The sequence below is a fragment of the Haliotis rufescens genome, unplaced genomic scaffold (genome assembly GCF_023055435.1).
Source record: "Haliotis rufescens isolate VD_foot unplaced genomic scaffold, xgHalRufe1.0.p SCAF_16, whole genome shotgun sequence".
NCBI classification, from domain to species: Eukaryota; Metazoa; Mollusca; class Gastropoda; order Lepetellida; family Haliotidae; genus Haliotis; species Haliotis rufescens.
This window is the reverse complement of record NW_025963846.1, coordinates 10905603-10930041: the sequence shown is the minus strand read 5'-3', so window position 1 is coordinate 10930041 and position 24439 is coordinate 10905603. Positions and strand designations below refer to the sequence as shown.

At 45.1% G+C, this 24439-nt stretch overlaps 1 protein-coding gene across 1 annotated transcript; it reads left to right on the top strand.

Moving 5' to 3' along the window:
- The first annotated feature begins 999 nt into the window (after window positions 1-999).
- On the top strand, window positions 1000-22536 carry LOC124134843 (putative carbonic anhydrase 1). Its single transcript, XM_046499906.2, has 8 exons — window positions 1000-1200; window positions 13288-13449; window positions 15168-15337; window positions 15691-15771; window positions 16005-16080; window positions 17624-17689; window positions 20132-20289; window positions 21625-22536. The coding sequence occupies exons 1-8, from the start codon at window positions 1035-1037 to the stop codon at window positions 21757-21759; spliced, it is 1014 nt and encodes a 337-aa protein (XP_046355862.2). The 5' UTR covers window positions 1000-1034; the 3' UTR covers window positions 21760-22536.
- The last annotated feature ends 1903 nt before the right edge of the window (window positions 22537-24439 follow it).

Sequence of the window (24439 nt, the reverse complement as noted above, 5' to 3'; positions counted from 1 at the left end):
TACAAACCTGTCATTAGATGTTACATCAGAGGTCTTATGCAAAAGAAGTGGGACACCCAAGTAGGTTTCAATTAATTACATGAAATAACTCCAATTATCGGTTACACCAACTTGGTTTGTCCAGATTTGAAGAAGTCATTATACGACGATGTCGTATTGGCCACTCGAGATAAACATAAATATTTATTGAAAAGTGAAGATCCTCCATTCTGTATCCCTTCTTATGAATAAATCACGGTCAATCATGACCTATTTGACTGTATTGGTTTGTCTATCATACGTTTCATCCATCAAGGATCTTTTTAATATAAGTTCCCATTTAATATTTAATTGATGGATACATTTTGATTGAAAAGATAGAATATTGCTGACGTTATTATCTGCAATTACGGTGATATTGCAGAGACTGGTGCCGTCTATTACGGTGCTATTGCAGAGACTGATACATTCTAATATTAGGGTGATATTGTAGAGACTGGTACCTTCAATTACGGTGATTTTGCAGAGACTGGTACCTTCTATCACAGTGATATTGCAGAGACTGGTACCTTCAATTACGGTGATATTGTAGAGACTGGTACCATCTATCACGGTGATATTGCAGAGACTGGTACCTTCTATCATGGTGATATTGCAGAGACTTGTACCTTTTATTACGGTGCCATCTATAACGTTGATATTGCAGAGACTGGTACTATCTATTATGTGATATTGCAAAGACTGGTGCCTTCTATTACGGTGATATTGCAGAGATTGGTACCGACCATTACGGTGATATATCGGGATGACAAGTCAAGCTGCTTCAAGATGAATCACTGACAATACTTCACTTCAGTGACATATAACTGACGTCGTGTGTCATGACGTGTGTCATCTACCCTGACAGTGCTGTCGTGCATAAACCAATCGCTGCTTCCGCCCCTAACTATGACGTGTAGCTTAACACCCTTTATAATGCGCCTCTTATAGCCGGTACTACATATAGAAGCATCACGGCATTAGACCAACCTGCACCTCCTCCAAACACAGCAGTCATGGGTATGATGGACATTGCCTGCGTTGTTTTCGCTGTCTCTGTCGCCATCCCAGGCGCGTTGTGTGGTGTGCCTCACGCGCAGCCCAGTGATGATGGGAATGTTTGCATCCAGAAGCAGGAGGACGAGTTCTGTTTCTCATATGACCGCAACAACGAGGAGTTTGGTGAGTTAATCAATTATATCACTTGGGGATGAATTAAATACAAATAAAATCCAAAACGTCAAGGCTGGAGAAGAGTTTGTCTCGAATATCTGCCGAAACATATTCCATAAATAAAATAGTAATGGAAATCACATGAATGGACTCCATAGTTTGGTGTATGAAGCATTCGTCAATTGGTTAGGACATTTATAATTTACACTCTGCTGTATGGAATAGTCGAAAATTGTTTAACACGTCAGGGATATACAGAGTGTTGTATGGAGGATTCGAAAATTGGTCAGGACATCAGAAATACTAGTATACAGTTTCGTGCATGGGACATTCGAAACATGTTGAGGATATCAGAAATATATGGTTTTGTGTATGGAGCAATCGACTATTGGTTAGGACATCAGAAAAAAAACATTTTGGTTGTATGGATTAGTCGAAAGGATTGGTTAGCACATCGGGGATACATAGTTTGTTGTATGGAGTATTCGAAAATTGGTAAGGACATCAGAGATATATAGTTTGGTGTATGGTGCAATTGAAAAGTGGTTAGGACAACATGAATAAACGGTTTGGTGTATGGATCATTCACAAAGTGGTTAGGACATAAGAAATATGTACAGTTTGGTGTATAGAGCATTTGCAAATTAGTTAGGACATCAGAGATAAAAAGTTGGATGTGTGGCGCATTCACAAATTGGTCAGGTTATCAGAAATATATATACGTCCAATAGCTGCACGTCTTGCACTCATCGATGTCTGGTTTATCCTCGGACAAGTTGAAGATATCAAATAAGCAAGTTTTTAACGACGCACACAGCAATATTCCAGCTATATGACGGCGGTCTGTAAAATAATAGAGCCTGGACCATACAATCCAGTGATTGACATCATGAGCATCGATCCACGCAATTGGGATCGATGACTTATATCAACCAAGTCAGCGAGCCTGACCACCCGAACCCGTTAGTCACCTTTTACGGCAAGTAGGGGTTGCCGAAAGTAGTTGTATGCATCAGTCAAGAACCGCTCAGGATTCTGGAACCGCTCCTGGCTTCTGATTGGTCGAGAGGATCACGTGACCTCTGTGACGTCACTTCCGGTCACGTGACCTGCGCAGTGCATGATGGGACTTGCGTGGGCCTCCAAGATGGCGGCACCACCGTTTCCGGTGGCGCGCGCCTCCAAGATGGCGACACGTCCGTTTCCGGTGTCGTACGCCTCCAAGATGGCGTCGCCTCCGTTTCCGGGGAGGAGGGGAAAACCCGGAGAAGCGCACGTAAAAGGTGAACAGGATCGACATTGAAAGAAGCGCGTCAAAAATCTTTTGTTGTTGTTGTTGTTGTTGTTGTTGTTGTTCTAAACATAGACGTGGTGGTGGTGGTGGTGGTGGTGAAGGGAGGAAGGGAGGGAGGGAGGGAGGGAGGAGGCGGGGGTGGGTTCTTTGTTTGGGGGGTTGGAGGGTCGTCAAAGCAAAGGAGGAAAGCGTTCTTTCAGGAGAGATGGGTGGCCCTGAAAAGGGCCGTTGGAAAACAAACTGGAAACAAGCTTGACAAGGGTTGTCTCCTTGATTACATTACTTTCCTTGATCTCGATACTAGATAATAATACGGACCACCCCAACAGTCGGGTATGTCAATTCTGCGTTGAATAGTTTGTTGTAATGCTGACATAGCTTCAGACTTGTTCTTAAACCAGTGTCGGCTCTGCGATAGGATCGTCTCCGATTCACCCCGTGGGTAGCCCACTATTGTCCACGAATAGACTTTCATCCTCCGCTGGCATTGTTGACTGTTGGTCTGGTTCGTCAGACAGCTGCATCGAGACGACATGGTTGATCTCTCCTTCAGTGCTCGACTGTGACGGTGTGCGTGGCTTCGCTCTTTTTATAGGAGAGGCACTGACACCCTGCTTCCTGATTGGTCGAAAACGCATCGTGCTGATGGGTTCGTTCCGACACTTGGTCTGAGCCCCGGTTTTCTAAATCGGTCCGACCGTTGTGTTTCTTTTTTTCATAAGAAATTGTATGGGTCATGGGATCAGTTACCTGGTGTCAGTCAGCCAGAACACAGGATGGCATCACATGATGATGAAGAGGTCATGACCAGCCCTTTGACCCTACGCCATCCTTTTACGATGTTCATTGCGGGAACGACGGGATCAGGAAAAAGTTCCTTTGTGAAATCATGTATGGAGCAGATGCATCGCCCCGAGGTGTTGGATACGTCACCCCATCGCATCGTGTGGGTGTACAGCGAATGGCAACCGCTTCATCATGAACTGAAAGAGATGGCAGACCGCTTAGGGGTCGCTCTTGAGTTTGTCCACAGCATGAAAGAAGCGGATCGTGCCTTGCCCGAAAAAGGGGTGGCCCCCACATTGGCTGGTCATCGATGATTTGCTGGGGGACAATACGAAAGAAGAAGAAACCGAAGTGCTGCGATGGTTCACCAAGAAAAGTCATCACCGAAACTCATCTGTGCTGTATCTCACTGTGCTTCAGGGACTTGTGACCTCTGTATTTCACAAGACTCCTTCACCTACAGGATCGTCTCCCTCTTCAATGGTACCCGTGAACATACATCGTCAGCAGCAGCCATCACCACGTCCTTCAACATCATCAGCACCTTCGCCACCCTCGTCACCACATGATCTTCAACACTTTCAACCTCTGCAACAGCAACAGCAGCAACAGCAGCAGCAGCAGCAGCAGAAGTCCACGGAAGGTCCGTGTTACTGTTCGATGGTACCCTTGAACAAGCATCGTCAGGAACAACAACGGCCTTCCTCATCAGCACCCTCACCCCACTCGATCTTCAACGCTTTCAACGTCTGCAGCAGCAGGAGCCCCCACAAAGGAAGAAAAAAGACAAGAGGGAACCCTGACCGTGGAAGGGAAACCTGTCCCTGGCACACACATGGTGGACTTGATCAACGATTTAGTGCGTCACCGGAAAACCAAAGAGGGACCTGCAGGTTGGACCATTTTGAGACACCATTTGGCCAACAGTCATGTCCCTCATGAAATAATTGGAAATCCTCAAAGATGGCAATGGATGCAGAAGCAGCAGAAGCAGCAAAAGCAGCAGCAGCAGCAACACCATCCTCATGCCACACCAGAAACACCCATAACCCAGTTCTCCCTCCCCACGTTCTCCTTGCAAAGTCACAAAGAGAGAAGAAGAAGAAGGAAGCGGCAGCTGGATCCACAAGCGGAAGAAGAAGAAGAAGAAGAAGAAGAAGATGAGATGCCACCCCCACCTCCTTCGTGGCAACTGGATCCACCAGTGGAGGAAGAAAAAGATGTGATGTCAACCCCATGGTTGATGACTCCACCTCCATCTGATACCAACCAGGACAGAGTCATCAACAGGCGAGGTTCATGGATACCCTTTAGCACCACCTAAGAAAAAATAAATCTCTCCCCTTCTCTATAAAAAGGCCATTCATGTAGGAAGTGGCATCAGTCTGAGAGAAATGAAACGACAGACCAAGACGCGACAGCACATTCTTCCCTCTGCTGCTGCTGCAGGGAAACAAAACAAAGGATTTCCTACTTCCCTTTGGACGGCCTGGTTGGAAAAAACTTACTTTCATCCTGAACATCCTGCAAGTTTTGGAGGCTGGCGACCTTTGTGGAAAGCAGCACGCATCCACGCTCAAGATGCAAGAACCAGTAAAAGCAAGAAGAAAACCATGCCATCGCAAAGTCAAATCAAGCGTTGGTTGCAAACCAAAAGTACCTACACCTTGCACAAACCAGCCAGAAGCTCCTTTCCGAGAGACCACTATCATGTGGGAGGGGTCGATGAACTGTGGCAAGCAGACTTGAGTGACATGATTGCCTTTCAAGATGACAACGAAGGATTCAAATATCTGCTGTGCGTGATCGATGTGTTTTCAAAGATGGCATGGGTGCAACCCCTGAAGGCCAAGAGCAGTTCTGCTTTGACCGAAGGTTTTCAAAACTTGCTGATGCAACAAGCCAAAGATCGACTCCCTGCTCAATTGCAAACAGACAAAGGCAGAGAATTTGTCAACCGTCCTTTCCAGGCTCTCATGACGAAGCATGGCATTCATTTCTACACCAGTCAAAATCCTGAAACGAAAGCAACCGTGGTGGAACGGTTTCAAAGGACTCTGAAAAATAAAATGTGGCGATACTTTACACAGCATGGGACCAGACACTATTTGAAAGTCTTACCCCAGTTGATCAAGTCATACAACCATCGTGTGCATCGGACCATTGGCCAGCGACCTGTCGACGTCCTCCCAGGAGATCCCCTGTCAGAAATTCGGGTGTTAGACTACATGGAGGAAAAACAACAACAACAACGGCTTCAGCGCAAAAAAAAAATAACAACACAAAGACTGTTGTCCCCCAAGACAAGATCCCCCTCTCTTTTACTGCCAGGCACCCGTGTACGTCTGAACAAAACCAAAGGCACCTTTGAGAAAGGTTATCTCCCCAATTGGACCACTGAACTGTTTACGGTGGATCGGTTGGTGACTGGTAGAACACCTCCTGTGTATCGGATCAAAGATGATCATGGTGAAGTCCTCCAAGGAACTTTTTACCCTGAAGAAATACAACCCATCTTGAAAACAGACGATGTGTATGCCGTGGATCGCGTGCTGAAAGGACGTCCAGGACCGAAACAGGGTCAAGAAGAGGTCTTGGTGAAATGGACTGGCTACCCTGCCAGTTTTAATTTGTTGATCCCTGCAGATCATTTAAAGATAAAATAAGGAGCATGCTGTCTCTCAGACTCATTCAGAGGGTGGACACATGCGATGACAGAACCGCCACCACCACCACCACCGTCATCACCTCTGCAGAGAAGCCTCTCAGCATCCGTGGGTACTGATGAACCACCCCTTGCTGCTGCACCTCGTCATCACCAGCGCCGACACTCACCTTGGTGTTGTTTTGGCATGACGTTACCCCGCAGTGAAGTCGTGTTTTTTGCTCAGATCATTGTGATATATGGCGTGATCATCATGAGCATGGTACAGTTGGCCTTGGATCATGGAGAGAAACAGTTGTGGACAGCCCTGCTCTCCAGTTGTTTGGGATACATACTTCCACCACCCACCTTGGCCGCCTCAACAGGCATACCCACGACGACCCCGTCCACCAGAAGACTTCAACTTGATACCTCATCCACCCAGAGTTTTCTACCCTAACTCACGTCATCATGGCTGCCACCTTTTTTTTGAAACAAGACTTTTACATGACCCTGCCCAGTGATGCCTCCATGGACATCTATCAAGTTGGAAAGGTGTGATTCCAAGCCCCTCAAGAAGTAGCAATCAATCATCCTCTCATGGGAAATACTGGTGGACCACTCTATTCCATTGAAGTGATCATGCCAAGTCCACTCTCGAGAATGCTCGGATTTGTTCAACTAACGCTCCTCGGTGAGGAGGACTATAAAACCTACACAGAGACGCCCGTTCCCTTGAATGCCTTGGCCCATTGGCAAGTGGGGGCTACTCCCATGACCGGTGGCTATGTGGAAATCACAGGTGACACAAAAGCACATCGTCTGTCAGGATTTGATACTGTGTACATTTACACCAACCTGGTCGAAGATCAAATTGTTGGCAATACGATGGCTCCCTTGCTGATCTACGTGCCTGTGTCAAAGAAGATGATGCAAGACAGTGTTGTGATTAAAAGCCCTCAGCACATTCACTACCTTGGGTTGCGTCATGGTTCCTTTGACGGTATTAAACTCTATATCATGGACGACACAGGGCGACCCGTGCCATTTCAAATGGGGAAAGCCATCGTGACACTTCACTTCAGACGCTGCTACTAACGCAGAAAGCAACACGTTGGGACACGCATTGGCACACCAGATGAATCGAGGACAGTTCGGCCAGCGTGGGAGTGGTATCAAAGTATACAAAGGACGTTATCATCAACGTGGCAGTGGTCTTGGAGGTATCTTGAAGATGGCGTTGCCTTTCCTTAAGTCTGCTGGAATATCGGTGCTCAAGATGGGTAAAAAGATCCTGCCTGGGTTGGTGAGTGATGTGGTTGGACGCAAACGCAAATGGTCAGAGAGTCTGAAACATCGCGGCACAGCAGCCCTGATGGATGTCTTGGAGGAACGTGAGGAGCCGAGACCCCTAAAAGCCGTAAAGTCGTCACAACCACCACCACCACCCACCAGAAACAGCGTAAAAGGAAAAGAAAAACGGTTTAAAGGTCAGTCCTCATCAGACTTTCAACCTGACCAGACGTCCTTCAAGGCAGAGAAAAGGGTGAAACATCCATCATCACGATGCGCCGAGATGCTTGCGAATGTTCAAAGGCCCAGTTGGATCTCTTTACTGTACCCCCTGTGTCCACCTCTGTGCAAGAGGGTCTGTGGATTCGCTATAGTCCCTTGGCACCACCCTCTGTAGCAGGACCACCCCAGTTTAACATTTCCAATCCCGTGAACGCTTACATTGATTTGAAACAGTGCTACCTGAGAGTATGTCTACGTGTGACGAAAGATGATGGCACGGATACCGTTCTAGCGGATAACCCCGTATCGACAGTCAACAATGTGATGCATTCCCTGTTTCGCGAAGTGCGGCTGCAAGTGGGACACAATCAGCTGGAGATCACACCCTCCATGGGCACTTACCCTTACAGAGCCTACTTGGAAACCCTTCTGAGTTATGGTACAGGAGCCAAAACATCTCACCTTCCATGTCCTGGATGGTTCACCGACGATGCTGGTAAAATGGACGTCTTCAATCCTGATGCAGATGCGAACACAAGAAACACAGGTGTCAGAACGCGACGCGATCTTATCGTACCCACCAAAGAACTGGAACTTACAGGCCGTCTACACTGTGACCTGTTTCTTCAAGACCGTTATCTGCTGGATGGTGTCCCTATGAAACTGGAATTGCTACGAAGTCCCGATGAGTTCTTCTTCATGTGTGCTGCTGATGGTGTCTACAAACTAGCGCTGACCAAAGCCGAATTCTATGTCCGTCAGCTCAACATCGATCCTGCTGTCCGAGAAACACAAGTGTCCAGTCTGAACGCTGGGGTGACTGCCAAGTATCCCCTTTCACGTGTGCATGTGACTGCCCATGACATCCCGAGAGGCGGTAGGGACTTTCACAAGGATCACCTCATCGGTGGCCAATTACCAAAACGCGTGGTCCTGGGACTGGTGGACAATAATGCCTACGTAGGAAGCAAAGAGAAGAATCCGTACAACTTCAAACACAATCATGTCACCATGATGAAGCTCAAAGTCAACGGCCAGGAAGTCCATGGCACGGAAATGAAAAGCGACTTCAGCAACAACAGCGCCCATTTGAAACAAGTCTACATGAATCTGTTCCGAAACACGGGGCAGCTATGGCGACCTGAGACCTGCGAACTGACTCCCAAGGCCTTTACTCAAGGTTACACCTTGTGGGTGGTGGATCTCACCCCAGACCTTGGCGTCAACTACCCTCGACACACTGGCAAGTTGGGTTTGGAAATCCAGTTTGGACAAGCTCTCGAGGACGCAGTCACCCTCATCTGCTATGAGGAATACGAAAATGTTCTGGAAATAGATCGTTTCCGGAATGCGACGATGGTATAAAAAGAGCAGCGACAGACGGTCATGCCACACTTTTTCTCCTCCTACAAGGAACCATGGATGAACCACTCGGGTTGAGCACCTTGTATTTAGAAGCCCCCGTGGCTGATGACGAACCACTTCATGCCATCTAACGGGGCACCCTGGCCAGACATGACTTTGCCAGACTGGGATGGCAACAGGATGACCCCTTTTACCCCAAAGCCTACGTGATCAACACAGATTTAAGCGATCAACCTGGCACACACCGGGTGAGCATCTATCGTCCAGCTCCTGGATCCGTGGAAATGATGGATAGCTATGGACTATAGCTATTACCCCTGTTTAAAGAGACTTTGAATCGCATGGGTCAGATTCAACAACGATGGAATACACGCCCCTTACAACATGGATACAGCACGTTGTGTGGGGTGTACTGTCTCTACATGCTGACCTATCGCGTGCGTTGGTGGACTTTTAATCAAGTGTTAGATACGTTGGACTGGAAGGACACCGCCAAGAATGATGCCACGGTATTAGCATGGTTTCATACCAAAGTGTCTACCTACCCCATCATGCAGGTCACGTGACCGGAAGTGACGTCACAGAGGTCACGTGATCCTCTCGACCAATCAGAAGCCAGGAGCGGTTCCAGATTCCTGAGCGGTTCTTGACTGATGCATACAACTACTGGCGAAGACCTATTCTATCCCGGAATCTTCACGGGTCTGAAATCAGTTACCATTATGCACGGAATTGGTTATTGTCCTGTCATGAAGTATCTTCAACTGAAACTCCAACAGCCAACCCTGTGGACAACTTTAGAGGATGATACTCATTCCTTTGCCACTGTTAGGGGGTGGGCAGTGGATTTCAAGAGAGGAAGAAGGGGACCTTCAACTGCCACAACGAAGGACAAGTTTCATAACATACATGACATGATTCTGGGTGGCGCACGGGTCACCACACGCCACATCGCAAATACAGTGTGCATCTCTCAGAGAGTTGAAAGTAACCATTGTGAGGAATGAACTGTCATGACAAGGTTTTCACCACGCTTGTTTCCAAGGCTTCTCACTCCTGATCAGAAACGCTCCAGGTCCATCATCCCTCACGGAACCTTTAGTCGTTTTGAAGCAGGCCCAGCCGATGGTGTTGAGTGTTTTGTAGCCGTGGATGAGTCATGGGTTCACCACCATCAGCCAGAGAGTAAACAACAGCCAAAGCAGTGGAAACACCAAACGTCCCCCTGTCCGAAGAAGACCGGTCCACCAGCCAGGAATGTAATTGCTTCGTTTTGTGGGATTCCAAAAGAATTTTTCTGGTGGACTACCTCCCGAAAGGCAGACCATTAATGGTCAATATAGTGCTGGTCTGTTTAGGCAACTGCATGAGGACTACAGTCCGTTTGACTCCAAATAAGAACGATGAATTGCAAAATAACTCGAAATCCAGAAAAGTGTATAAAACATCAATACGGTACTTGACCATGAATACCCTGTACCCAACAAAATCTGAATTTTGTTTAATTTAAGACCCATGACGGATGAAGTTCTTTAAGAAACTATCATGTAATTGTGTATAGAAATGTGTACATGACACGTAGGGGGGACACACCGTGGAAGGCACAGCGCAAGCACGCATGCACTGCACGTTCTGTGGTAGGGGAAATGACAGAGCGTTAGAGGGGCCGTCTCATGATAATTTCAGTCGCAATCTGACTCGCTCATGCCATAGATCTCGTCGTCGGAACTGCTGGTGCCTGAACCGACTGCCACTATTATAGGTTGGACTGTTGCTGGCCGTAGTCCATCTCGTGACCAATAACGTGGCTCTATCTCGTCAACGACTGTGGCCACACAACTCCTCCATGTTCCTACTGTTACCCGACCAAGGGATTCCTTTACGAGTTGTTCAACGTCTCGTAATTTGAACGTTGTGTTCGATCGTCCAACGTCACCCTTGACGATGCCCCATAACAACTCGATTGGATCCAGGTCACAGTGATAAGGTGGCAGTCGTAAGACTGCTTGACCCTGACCCTTGATGTAACTGTCAACTTTATACACGGGGTCAGGTTTCATAGTTTTGATGATTTCATAGAGCTGTGGTTTCGTCGCTTGAGAAGGAACGGTAATGTTCTTCCGTTGCAGCCAAGTAACCATGTCTCCTTTACGTTTATTAGAGGTTGGAGTCTTGCTTTCTGGATCCTGCACACTATGATACGGTGCATTGTCCATGACAATGAGAGACTTGGTAGGCAAAGCAGGGACTAATTTATCTTTCACCCACTCCAGAAATACATTGCCGTTCATTTCTGTGTGGTAGTCCCTGTTGTCTTTGGCCTTGGCTCAAAAGAACCAGCATGGAGAACTATGAGTCTTTCACCCTTTCCCATTGGTAACTTTCTACCAGACTCCTTACAGTCACCACTGGGTACCCACTGACTGCTGGCTGTGTGTGACGCATTTACCCATGTCTCATCTAAGAAGACGGGCTTATATCCTTCTTCACGTTTCTGCTTGATGGTACGAAGGTAATGATTTCGGAGACGAACAATGTCAGAACCTTCACACAACACATCCCTATTTTCTGGAGCAGTTTAACAATTGCACGTCAGACTTGATCCTTCTGAAAACTGTCTAATTTATCAAACTTGCGTGGTTTTGACATGTTCCCTACCTCCTTGGCCTGACTATTTGTATCTCGTCGACTAACAACATTTTAAAGTTTCTGAGGGGACATACCAAGAGCTTTTGAAGCTCGTTTCAAGAATTTATTAATTGCATAAAAAGGCTTTGCACTTTCTGCTTCACTTCTAAAGAAATCATACACATTCAACATCAACTGTTTAACATCTGCTGAGTAGCGCATCTTGTCATTGAATGAACACGGTCACTGTGTAGCACGTGCAGACCGTGCTTGCGATGTTCCTTCCACGGTTTGTCCCCCCTACGTATCATGTAGTACTACACATTTCTATACAAAATTACATGATAGTTTCTTAAAGAACTTCATCCGTCATGGGTCTTAAAATAAACAAAATTCAGATTTTGTTGGGTACAGGGTATTCATGGTCAAGTACCGTATTGATGTTTCATACACTTTTCTGGATTTCGAGTTATTTTGCAATTCATCGTTCTCATTGGGAGTCAAACGGACTGTAAGTGTCGCGGTAAACATACTAAAGGTGTGTTGTTCCACCACGACAATGCAACTGTGCACATGCCTGTTGTTGCAATGTCTGCAATCCGGGCTGTGGTTTGAGCCCATTCATCCTCCGTATCAACCAGATTTTGCTCCGTCCACCTCATCCCAAACTTGAAGAAATAACTGTCTGGCAAGCATGATGCATTATGCAAATGACAATTACGTCATTTTATTGCATCGGGATGTAGTCGTCTACAACATGGGCATCCAGGCACTTACCGGTCAACACAATTTAATTTAAGACTAATATAATCTGAATAATCATTAAGGTCATGAAGAGAAATTCTAATTTGCAAAATACCCAATTAACGCTTTATCATTTAACTTTGTGCCGAAATATTTTTGTTCCAAATTGTACGTTAATACATGAGTAATGTGTTAAAAACTTTGATGAACATATTGATTGGTGCCAGCTTTGAAGATAAATACAACTCACTCTTTCCGAAACTATACATACTTTTCTTCACCAATATTTAGTGCAGGTCATACATAAGCAAATCCGTAGGAAAATTGTATATATCGAACACCTGAATCCCTGTTACGTTTACCATCATCATTAAGTGGTTTTAATGATTTATAATGATATAATTCCATGTTTAATAATTTAAACCAATATTTAAGTCCTCTAAGTCGGTTAGATACCAACAAAGGTATACGAGCGGTCTCGCCCAGAACAGCCATATTAGAAGCGCTTCGGGCTTTCCTCCCACATTAAGCTGACACGCCGTGATATAACTGGAATACTGTTAAAAGCGGCGTTAAACCCAACTCACTCACTCACTATTAGAAGCGTACTTTCCAAAACCAAAGGAACCTCTTGTAATATAATCTATGGACTTTTACTATAACATCAACATATTTCATTCCCACAATTTCCGCGCCATACAATAGAATTTGTGCAATCTGATAAATTGATTCGGCTGTCATTTAAGTGATATTTAAGTTCTTTGCGAATCAATTAATTTCTACTCTCATGTTTAATGAGAGTCTATTTATCTGCAGTGTTTCAAAATAGACATCCTGATTAACACATTCAGTAATTCCAAAATCATGAAAAATATCCTTTTAAAAATCTATGCTTCTGTTTAAATCATATATCAATGCCTCTGTTTCCACTGATATATTTTATCCAACATTCTCACTAACCTGTAATTTATGGGAGACTAAACGAAACATTATGACGTCCTTAACCTTTCAAACATGCTGACATTTGTCGTGTTTTTTTATGCAAAGTCTTTTTTCCACTTCATGAATAATTTCGCAATCTCTCATGTGCATGTACAGACAAGTGTCTTTCTCCGTGTAGGGCCTTTCTCCTGGTTTAAAGTGCGGGATACACGGAAGTGTTTTCATGGCGTCAACCAGTCTCCGATCTACGTGGACACTGACAAGGTGCGACGCTCCTGTGGCCGGACCAAACTGAGATATTGCCCCGTGGGTCAGGTCACTGGATTATTTGAGAACGATGGTAAGACAAAATCTCTCTGTCAAGCATGTGACACATCATTGTCAAACAACATTGTGACGCAACATCGTGAAATACAACACACACAAAAACGGATAGACATATCATGACACATCGTGACACAACCTCAAGACATTTCTTAATACAAGAAAATACAAGAGATTGACACGACATCCTGATACAATATCCTGACACAACATCCTGCAACAACATCGAGACATATCTTAATACACGAAAATACAAGAGATTGACACAACATCCTGATACAATATCCTGACACAACATCCTGCAACAACATCGAGACATATCTTAATACACGAAAATACAAGAGATTGACACAACATCATGATACAACATTCTGACACAACATCGAGGCATATCTTAATACAAGAAAATACAAGAGATTGACACGACATCCTGATACAATATCCTGACACAACATCCTGCAACAACATCGAGACATATCTTAATACACGAAAATACAAGAGATTGACACAACATCATGATACAACATCCTGACACAACATCGAGACATATCTTAATACAAGAAAATACAAGAGATTGACACGACATCCTGATACAATATCCTGACACAACATCCTGCAACAACATCGAGACATATCTTAATACAAGAAAATACAAGATATTGACACAACATCCTGACACAACATCGAGACATATCTTAAAACAAGAAAATAAAACACATTGGCACCACATCCTAGCACAACATCCTGACACAACATCGTGACACAACATCATGATACAACATTGTGACACAACATCATGATACAACATTGTGACACAACATCATAATAAAACATTGTGATACAATATCCTGACATATAGTAATACAATACGAAAATGCAACATATTATCACATCATGATACATGACCCAATAGCATATCTTAATACAAGAAATTACAACATACTGACACAACATCAGCATGCAACATCGTGACACAACATCAGGATACAACATTGTGACACAACATCAAAATACAACATCATGACACAATATCCTGACATATAGTAATACAATACGAAAATACAACATATTATCACATCATGATACATGACCCAATAACATAACATAACAACATGACACAACATCGGGACACATTATCATGACACAACATCGGGATACAACATCGTGACACCATTCTGATGCAACACTTGCACAATAGTGACATATCATGATATAACAGTTTGACACAGTATTGTGACACAACATCGAGACATAACTTAATACAAGAAAATATAACATACTGGCACAATATCGTGACACAACATCGTGATCACAGTCTCGACAACATCACCGTGACGACTGATAACAACCTCGGCAACATCACCGGGGTGGCTGATAACAAACTCGGCAACATCACCGGGGTGGCTGATAACAGACTCGGCAACATCACCTGGGTGGCTGATAACAGACTCGGCAATATCACCTGGGTGGCTGATAACAACCTCGGCAACATCACCTGGGTGGCTGATAACAACCTCGGCAACATCACCTGGGTGGCTGATAACAACCTCGGCAACATCACCTGGGTGGCTGATAACAACCTCGGCAACATCACCTGGGTGGCTGATAACAACCTCGGCAACATCACCTGGGTGGCTGATAACAACCTCGGCAACATCACCTGGGTGGCTGATAACAACCTCGGCAATATCACCGTGATGATTTTCGATGTGAAACACTGGCCCATCATTACAGGGTACCACCCTAAGCTGGCTGGAGGTGATATCGGCAAGGCGAAGCTCAACGGTGTGCCCGGATTCGAGAATGTGGACTTCGAGCTGAACTCCATCCATGTCCACATCGGGAAGGAAGGGAAACGCAGAGGTACCGAGCACGTCATTGGGAGAAAAAGCTACGACGCAGAGGTGTGTAGTTTGGTATGATGTGAGGGAACTGCATGTAATAAAGCCTACTAACAGCAACTTTAGAGCAACAGTAACTTTTTTAAGAATTGTGTTATGCACTCACAAAATTCGCGTTAACAAATTTACAACAATACCTTCAACCCTTGGTAGGAACTGGTGGTCAAACAGCCTTAGTCTAACAATGATGTTAGTCGTCGTAATATGGAACAATTACCCAATGCTAAGCTTAAACGTGACTGATAAGCTAACAAGCTCGTGTGTGCCACCACGTCTAACCAACTGTAAGCGCTTTATGAGTAAATGTACTATCAAACTTGTTTTGTTGGCAGAATATATCTTAATTATGTTTCCAGATGCACATTGTCCATGTACGTGAAGGCTCACAAGGAAGCGGCGAGAAGGCGGGACTCGCCGTCATCGCCATCTTCCTCTCGGTAAGCGGGCGTGGTCTGAGTATGGATGTCGCTTTACCGCAGACAGGTTTGCATTATTCTAGCCATATAAACGAGGGGAGACACTAGACATATTATCAACACTTTAAACCCTTGTGGTCTTCGGCCTGACGAGCCAGCAATGTAACCACAAGGCTACACACCGCCTCTGTATGGACTTGTTACAAGTAACTTTACACGTGGCTAATGCGTTAATAATATCCTGTGTTGTCTAGACCACGGAAGGCGAACATAACTGTGAGGTGGACGCTATGCTGAACAAAGTGCATCGCATACAGGAGTATACGGGAGGTAAATATTTACAAAGTTCAGGTTAGGAGTGATCCAATCCCTTAAACAGCATCATGGTATACACCTGGAATATATTTAAGCACCGTTATCTATATATTTCATATGAAATAACAATTTATGAAAATCGTATCCTGTAGTATTGTCTGATGAAACACATTTCTCTTTGTTCATTCATATATTTTTACAGCTATTTTGCCCTTTACGCCAATTGAAATCTGTTTCTGTGGATAATCTAGACTGATGACTGCTTATTCTCTTGCACTGAGTATATATATTTACAACGTGACATAGCCATATTGAAATACACACACCGAAATCGATTATCTAAAGACATGTTTTGCAGCTGTTTCATGTTTTACTGAACCTGGAAAGTTGTTAGGTTGATCGGACACCTTTTGGGTAAGTGTCGTATGTCAAAGACATGTGTACCTCACAAGTCTAAACTATATAGAAATGGTCTTTGAGAGAGCAATGTACCATGGTCGATAGTTACAATGTTTTACGAGACCGAATACATTGTTGTGAAGATATGGTAAAGCTAGCAAACGAAATGAATGTGAGGATTAGGCTTTCAAAACGCTTTCAAAACGCTAGTCATTCAGACGCTAGTCATTGCTTGTAGCGTTGAATCGAACACCATCCTGAACATTCATGATTGATTACATTCACAATAGATTCTATTTTATTACAAAATTGTCATCTGTATTAATCATCGACCAGAAATGTTAGATTAACATCTCTTCGTGTCAGGGTTATGATTTGGTTGGTTTGTAGTTTAACGCCGCACGCAGCAATATTCCAGCTAAATGACGGAGGTCTGTCAATTATCGAGTCTGGACCAGACAATCCAGTGATTAATATCATGAGCATCGATCCACGCATTTGGGATCGATGCGTGCATCAACCAAGTCAGCGAGCCTGACCACCCGATCCCGTTAGTCGCCTTTTACGACAAGCATAGTCGCCATTTACGACAAGCATAGTCGCCTTTTACGGCAAGTATGGGTTGCTGAAGACCTATTCTACCCCGGATCTTCACGGGTCTCAGGGTTATGAGAAACTTCCATACTGCCATAATTATAAGAGAACAGCTAACAGTTTTGAGCCAATACGCTTAGGTCGTATGTCGTACAATTATATCCCATAATTTATTCAAACCAAAACATTTCATACAACAGAGGCACTCAACGGAGTTGCATGCACCTAGAGATTTACTCATACGTCAGTTCTTGCAACTGTACCTCTCTATCCTGATACAGTCACTCTGATAGCCTGTCATACAGACCCTGAAATTTTTTTTCAATACAGCCCAAGCAAGTCTTTAATATTTAGCAAGTCTAGATTTCTGCAGTTTCTGAAAATGAAGAAAGCATCTTGGCTTCGTTTATTATATTTTGTTAAGATGACCTAACAACTTTTCACGTGTCCTATACCTATTACTTAACCTTAAGGTGAAGGATGGGCACCCGTCAATGTGTGCTCTGTAGGAATGTAACCACAAGAGAGGCACTGATGGCGTTCTGCTTGCTTGCTTTATCCACAGGCCCATTGTGTGAAGGAGAGCCGGATTCTGGCTGCGCACATCATGCTTCAGGGGACTGGGAATGTGGTGAGTGATACAGGGGACGGGGACTGTGGTGAGTGTTACAGGGGGCGGGGACTGTGGTGAGTGTTACAGGGGGCGGGGACTGTGGTGAGTGGTACAGGGGGCGGGGACTGTGGTGAGTGATACAAGGGGCCGGGACTGTGATGAGTGGTACAGGGGGCGGGGACTGTGGTGAATTGTACAGGGGTCGGGGACTGTGGTGAGTGGTACAGGGGGCGGGGACTGTGGTGAGTGATGTAGAGGCGGGGACTGTGGTGAGTGATACATGGGGCGGGGACTGTGGTGAGTGATGTAGATGCGGGGACTGTGGTGAGTGATGTAGAGGTGGGGACTGTGGTTAGTGATACAGGGGGCGGGGACTGTGGTGAGTGATACAGGGGGCGGGGACTGTGGTGAGTGATGTAGATGCGGGGACTGTGGTGAGTGATGTAGAGGCGGGGACTGTGGTGATTGATACAGGGTGCGGGGACTGTAGTGAGTGATGTAGAGGCGGGGACTGTGTTGAGTGATACAGGGGGCGGGGACTGTGGTGAGTGATACAAGGGGCGGGGACTGTGGTGAGTGATACAGGGGGCGGGGACTGTGGTGAGTGATGTAGAGGCGGGGACTGTGGTGAGTGATACATGGGGCGGGGACTGTGGTGAGTGATGTAGATGCGGGGACTTTGGTGAGTGATGTAGAGGTGGGGACTGTGGTTAGTGATACAGGGGGCGGGGACTGTGGTGAGTGATACAGGGGGCGGGGACTGTGGTGAGTGATGTAGATGCGGGGACTGTGGTGAGTGATGTAGAGGCGGGGACTGTGGTGATTGATACAGGGTGCGGGGACTGTAGTGAGTGATGTAGAGGCGGGGACTGTGTTGAGTGGTACAGGGGGCGGGGACTGTGGTGAGTGATGTAGGGGCGGGGACTGTGGTGAGTGGTACAGGGGGCGGGGACTATGGTGAGTGGTACAGGGGGCGGGCACTGTGGTGAGTGATGTAGAGGCGGGGACTGTGGTGAGTGATGTAGAGGCGGGGACTGTGGTGAGTGATGTAGAGGCGGGGACTGTGGTGAGTGATACAGGGGGCGGGGACTGTGGTGAGTGATACAGGGGGCAGGGACTGTGGTGAGTGATACAAGGGGCGGGGACTGTCGTGAGTGGTACAGGGGGCGGGGAATGTGGTGACTGGTACAGGGGGGGGGGGGGACTGTAGTGAGTGATGTAGAGGCGGGGACTGTGTTGAGTGATACAGGGGGCGGGGACTGTGGTGAGTGATACAAGGGGCGGGGACTGTGGTGAGTGATACAGGGGGCGGGGACTGTGGTGAGTGGTACAGGGGGCGGGCACTGTGGTGAGTGATGTAGAGGCGGGGACTGTGGTGAGTGATGTAGAGGCGGGGACTGTGGTGAGTGATGTAGAGGCGGGGACTGTGGTGAGTGATACAGGGGGCGGGGAATGTGGTGAGTGATACAGGGGGCAGGGACTGTGGTGAGTGATACAAGGGGCGGGGACTGTCGTGAGTGGTACAGGGGGCGGGAAATGTGGTGACTGGTACAGGGGGGGGGGGGGGGGACTGTAGTGAGTGATGTAGAGGCGGGGACTGTGTTGAGTGGTACAGGGGGCGGGGACTGTGGTGAGTGATACAAGGGGCGGGGACTGTGGTGAGTGATACAAGGGGCGGGGACTGTGGTGAGTAGTACAGGGGCGGGGACTGTGTTGAGTGGTACAGTGGGCGGGGACTGTGTTGAGTGATACAGGGGGCGGGGACTGTGGTGAGTGATACAAGGGGCGGGGACTGTGGTGAGTGATACAAGGGGCGGGGACTGTGGTGAGTGATACAAGGGGCGGGGACTGTGGTGAGTAGTACAGGGGCGGGGACTGTGTTGAGTGGTACAGGGGGCGGGGACTGTGGTGAGTGATACAAGGGGCGGGGACTGTGGTGAGTGATACAAGGGGCGGGGACTGTGGTGAGTAGTACAGGGGCGGGGACTGTGTTGAGTGGTACAGGGGGCGGGGACTGTGTTGAGTGATACAGGGGGCGGGGACTGTGGTGAGTGATACAGGGGGCGGGGACTGTCGTGAGTGGTACAGGGGGCGGGGAATGTGGTGACTGGTACAGGGGGGGGGGGGGGGGGGGACTGTAGTGAGTGATGTAGAGGCGGGGACTGTGTTGAGTGATACAGGGGACGGGGACTGTGTTGAGTGATACAGGGGGCGGGGACTGTGGTGAGTGATACAAGGGGCGGGGACTGTGGTGAGTAGTACAGGGGCGGGGACTGTATGCCACAGGGACTTCCTTTTCTTTTTCTTTTTCTTTTATAGTGATCTATTTAACCGTCAGAGTAAAACATATTCTTTATCCTGCCCTACCAGCTTTGTTTATCAATAACTTTATGATTCTATGTGCCCTGTAGTGAAAAGACAAATGTGAAAAATCTGTCAAGTTTTCCATCTATACTGTAGGTGGCATTCGTCATGCCATCAGGCCGGAACTTCTTCTGTCATCGCAAGTAACGAGCTGTGGCTACTACTACTACTACGGATCTCTGACCACGCCCACTCTTTCCGAAAGCGTGTTATGGCAGCTGATAAAGAAACCTATCAGGATCTCACGAGCTCAGGTAAGCATTAGACGCTGTGTGGTTGCCGATCAGCGGCGTAACAAAATAAACCATACACAAAAAGGATATAGCCTACAAGTACGTTTTCTAGAGAATTTCATTAAATCATTTAGTGAAGCTACTCTTGTCTATGAGATACCACCTTTCCTTAAAGTTAGACGTGCAACACAGCAACAAAATCACACACAATAACATTTCGGGCACATTTCGGTCAAATCCAACTATATTATATATTTGGGTAAAGAACCAAGTTACATATGTATCCAACAAACATGTTCATGTGTACGGAAACTGACCCCCTTACGTTCTCGGCCGCTTCTCGATCCGCTGCATCTCCATTGATGTCTTCACTAGTAAAGGGCCTCAACTACGTCCTACCAACAATGTCACCCTCCAGTATGCTTACCATCCATATTTAGGTATCCTCGCAAAAAACAACATATCCGAACGTGGCATTCTAATACTTTGTGTATTGTGTGGTCTTTTAAGTGTAGGACCGCCTCCGTGGTCTAGTGGTAGAGCGTCCGCCCGGAGAGCGGAAAGTCCGGGGTTCGATTCCCGGCCGCGTCATACCAAAAGACGTTAAAAAATGGTACATGTTGTTAGCATGTCTGGCGCTCGGCATTAAAGGGTTAAAACAAGCACTGGTCGGCTCGGAGTCAGTATACTGTGTCTGAGTGGGGTATTCATGTTAAACTTCGGCATGGTATCTCAATGTGCTAGCACTATACATCGGCATCAATCCGGACTAGGTCAAGCAGCCACACACACACACACGTACATGCACGTCGCTATATAAGTGCAATAACCTTGGACGCGACGTTAAACCCAATTTCACCTCACCTCACCTCTTTGAAATGTAACGTAGTCCTCTTTGCATGGTGTGGTCGTCTACCTGTTATATGCCAACCTACGCGTGTCATTGTCTTTTTCAACAACGGCTGGCTCGTTTCAGTATGGCATCGTCTACTATGTGAATTATGGTCTGCTACTCCCACGAGGTCTAATGCGTGACGAGTGGTCTGCTGTTTCAAATGTGGTTTAATACGTGACTTTCGTTCTGCTCCTTCTGACGTGGTATCATACGTGCATTATTATCCTGATCTGATCATCCGCCTGTGATGTGATCGTTCTTGTGTAACGTAATCTTATACATGGACGTGTATTCATATGTGTGGGGTGTTCTTTAATAACCGTTGACGTATTTTGGTGTCTTCACTGTATGACAAGGGCACCGTCCTGTCCTACTTGTAACGTGGCTTTCTTCATCTGATGCGGGGTTGTACGTGTGACGTGATGTGTCACAAGTGTACAGTAGTCTCTCAAATGTTTCAGCTGAAGGCCATCAAGAACACACATACTCATTTCCCTGGGGTCCTTATGAAGGAATTTGGCAACCTGCGACCTCTTCAGAACCTCAATGGCCGTACCATATACGCAAATATATGTGGTGATGAAATTGATGACTGATGACGCGGATTGATAAAGTGATCGGTGAGATGCCAATGCCTAATTTCAGGATAGTCTATGGGACGTTTTGTTTTTTCTTACTGATGTGACGTTCTATAGCCACATGAATCTTGTGCATTGGCAATGTTCTTGCTCACGATGCCAATCACTGGATTGTCTGGTCATGATTCGATTATTTACAGACCGCCGTCAAAAGGTTGGAATATTGCAGAGTTCGGCGTTAAACAAGAAACAAAAAACCCACAAAAACAACCAAACAAACAAACGTTGGCAATGTGAACATGAACGCTTTGGTCACCCAAGTCACTAGACAATAAACTCTGAGCTTGCAATGTCTCTTGTTTTGCTTTAAACCACCTATCAAAGAAGCAAATTAATCATCATGTACACACGGCATAGTTACAATAAAATGCTATGGCCAGAATATGTTTCTTAGATCAGGGAGATTATACAAAGACTTATATGCTTAGATTAACCAACCAGTCAAATGACAAAACAAACTAATTTTACAGAACAGCCACATGCATTAATTGTGTATGCAAAGAACCTAGGTCCCAGTTACATGGCGGACGAACCAATTTAATAGAACAGCAACATGCATGCGTATTGTGTGTGCAGAGAACCTAGGACCAAGTTTAATGATACAATTCTAATGTAGCAAACAGCAACATGCGTGTATATTGTGGATGGAAAGAACCTATATCCCAGTTTCATGACAAAGTACTTATTTAACAAAACAGAAACATGCATGTATATTGTGAATGCAAAGAACCTATATCCCAGTTTCATGACAAAGAATTAATTTAACAAAACAGAAACATGCATGTATATTGTGAATGCAAAGAACCTATATCCCAGTTTCATGACAAAGTATTAATTTACCAAAACAGAAACATGCATGTATATTGTGAATGGAAAGAACCTTTATCCCAGTTTCATGACAAAGTATTAATTTACCAAAACAGAAACATGCATGTATATTGTGAATGCAAAGAACCTATATCCCAGTTTCATGACAAAGTATTAATTTAACAAAACAGAAACATGCATGTATATTGTGAATGGAAAGAACCTTTATCCCAGTTTCATGACAAAGTATTAATTTACCAAAACAGAAACATGCATGTATATTGTGAATGCAAAGAACCTATATCCCAGTTTCATGACAAAGTATTAATTTAACAAAACAGAAACATGCATGTATATTGTGAATGGAAAGAACCTAGGTCCCAGTTTCATGACAAAGTATTAATTTAACAAAACAGAAACATGCATGTATATTGTGAATGGAAAGAACCTATATCCCAGTTTCATGACAAAGTATTAATTTACCAAAACAGAAACATGCGTGTATATTGTGAATGGAAAGAACCTATATCCCAGTTTCATGACAAAGTATTAATTTAACAAAACAGAAACATGCGTGTATATTGTGAATGGAAAGAACCTTTATCCCAGTTTCATGACAAAGTATTAATTTAACAAAACAGAAACATGCATGTATATTGTGAATGGAAAGAACCTTTATCCCAGTTTCATGACAAAGTATTAATTTAACAAAACAGAAACATGCATGTATATTGTGAATGGAAAGAACCTAGGTCCCAGTTAAATGACAAACGAACTAATGTAACACCATACAAGCGCGTGATAGGCACGATATCTAGCAGAAACAGTTCAGATTCGCCATCAATCACACAAAAGAGATCACATCTACTTCATACCATCCTGGGCAACGTTCCACAAAGCTATCTTGGCGCTACGACTATCGTAAGCTTGTGTTAAAGTATGGGAGTTACGATCACCTTAGCGCTAAGGTGGCTTTGTGGAACAGGGCCCTGTCCATCATGTTGTGACAATAGCATCCTGCTGGTTTTGTTTTTCAGCCTACTTATGTCAATCTCTCTAGCGTATGCAAATTGGTTTTACTGTTAGCCCTTCACCTACTGTATATAATTTGGTACAATGTTCATTATTGAGTCTTGCTTAATAATGCAATTCAATTCAGTTGATTACTCGAAAACCCACCAACCATCGTTTGCAGTACTTTCCATAATAGAGCTGCGCCAGTTTGCAGATAGTGATCTTTAAGTATTTCCTCTTCTTTGACGCCGGCCATTGTGTAGAACATACATACGGGTTATCAAACAATTCAGTAAGTCCACAATCCTTAAGAATGTTTTCTACCAAATAAATCCATGGAAGTTTATCAGCAATACGGGTTCCATTAACAGTGATAAACTGGTATAATTGTTTTTGTTAATTTGTCGTTGTTGCAATTTATGCCAAAATATGATAACGCGTTTATAAATTTTGATATACAAGGGCACTCTTCCAAATTCCCCGTAGACCACGAAATTTGGTGTTGAGTAAAGAAGACTGCAATTTTCAGAAGTTTTAGATGTACTTTTCAAATCCCCACTGACATTTTTATTGCTGTTGTGAATCTCCCGTTTCTATGCAGTTTTATCCCAAGATATGTATATTTATCAACAATCTCCATAGGTTGTTTAGCAAACGTGAATGATAATTTATAATTAGTATTTTTAGTGAGACCATTTTCAAAAATAATTTCTTTGGTTTTAAAGATTCACATCTAGTTTCCACAAAGTACAAAATTCATGAAATGCATCCAGTGATTTTGGCAACTCCACTCGGTCATAACTAAACAGAACAGCGT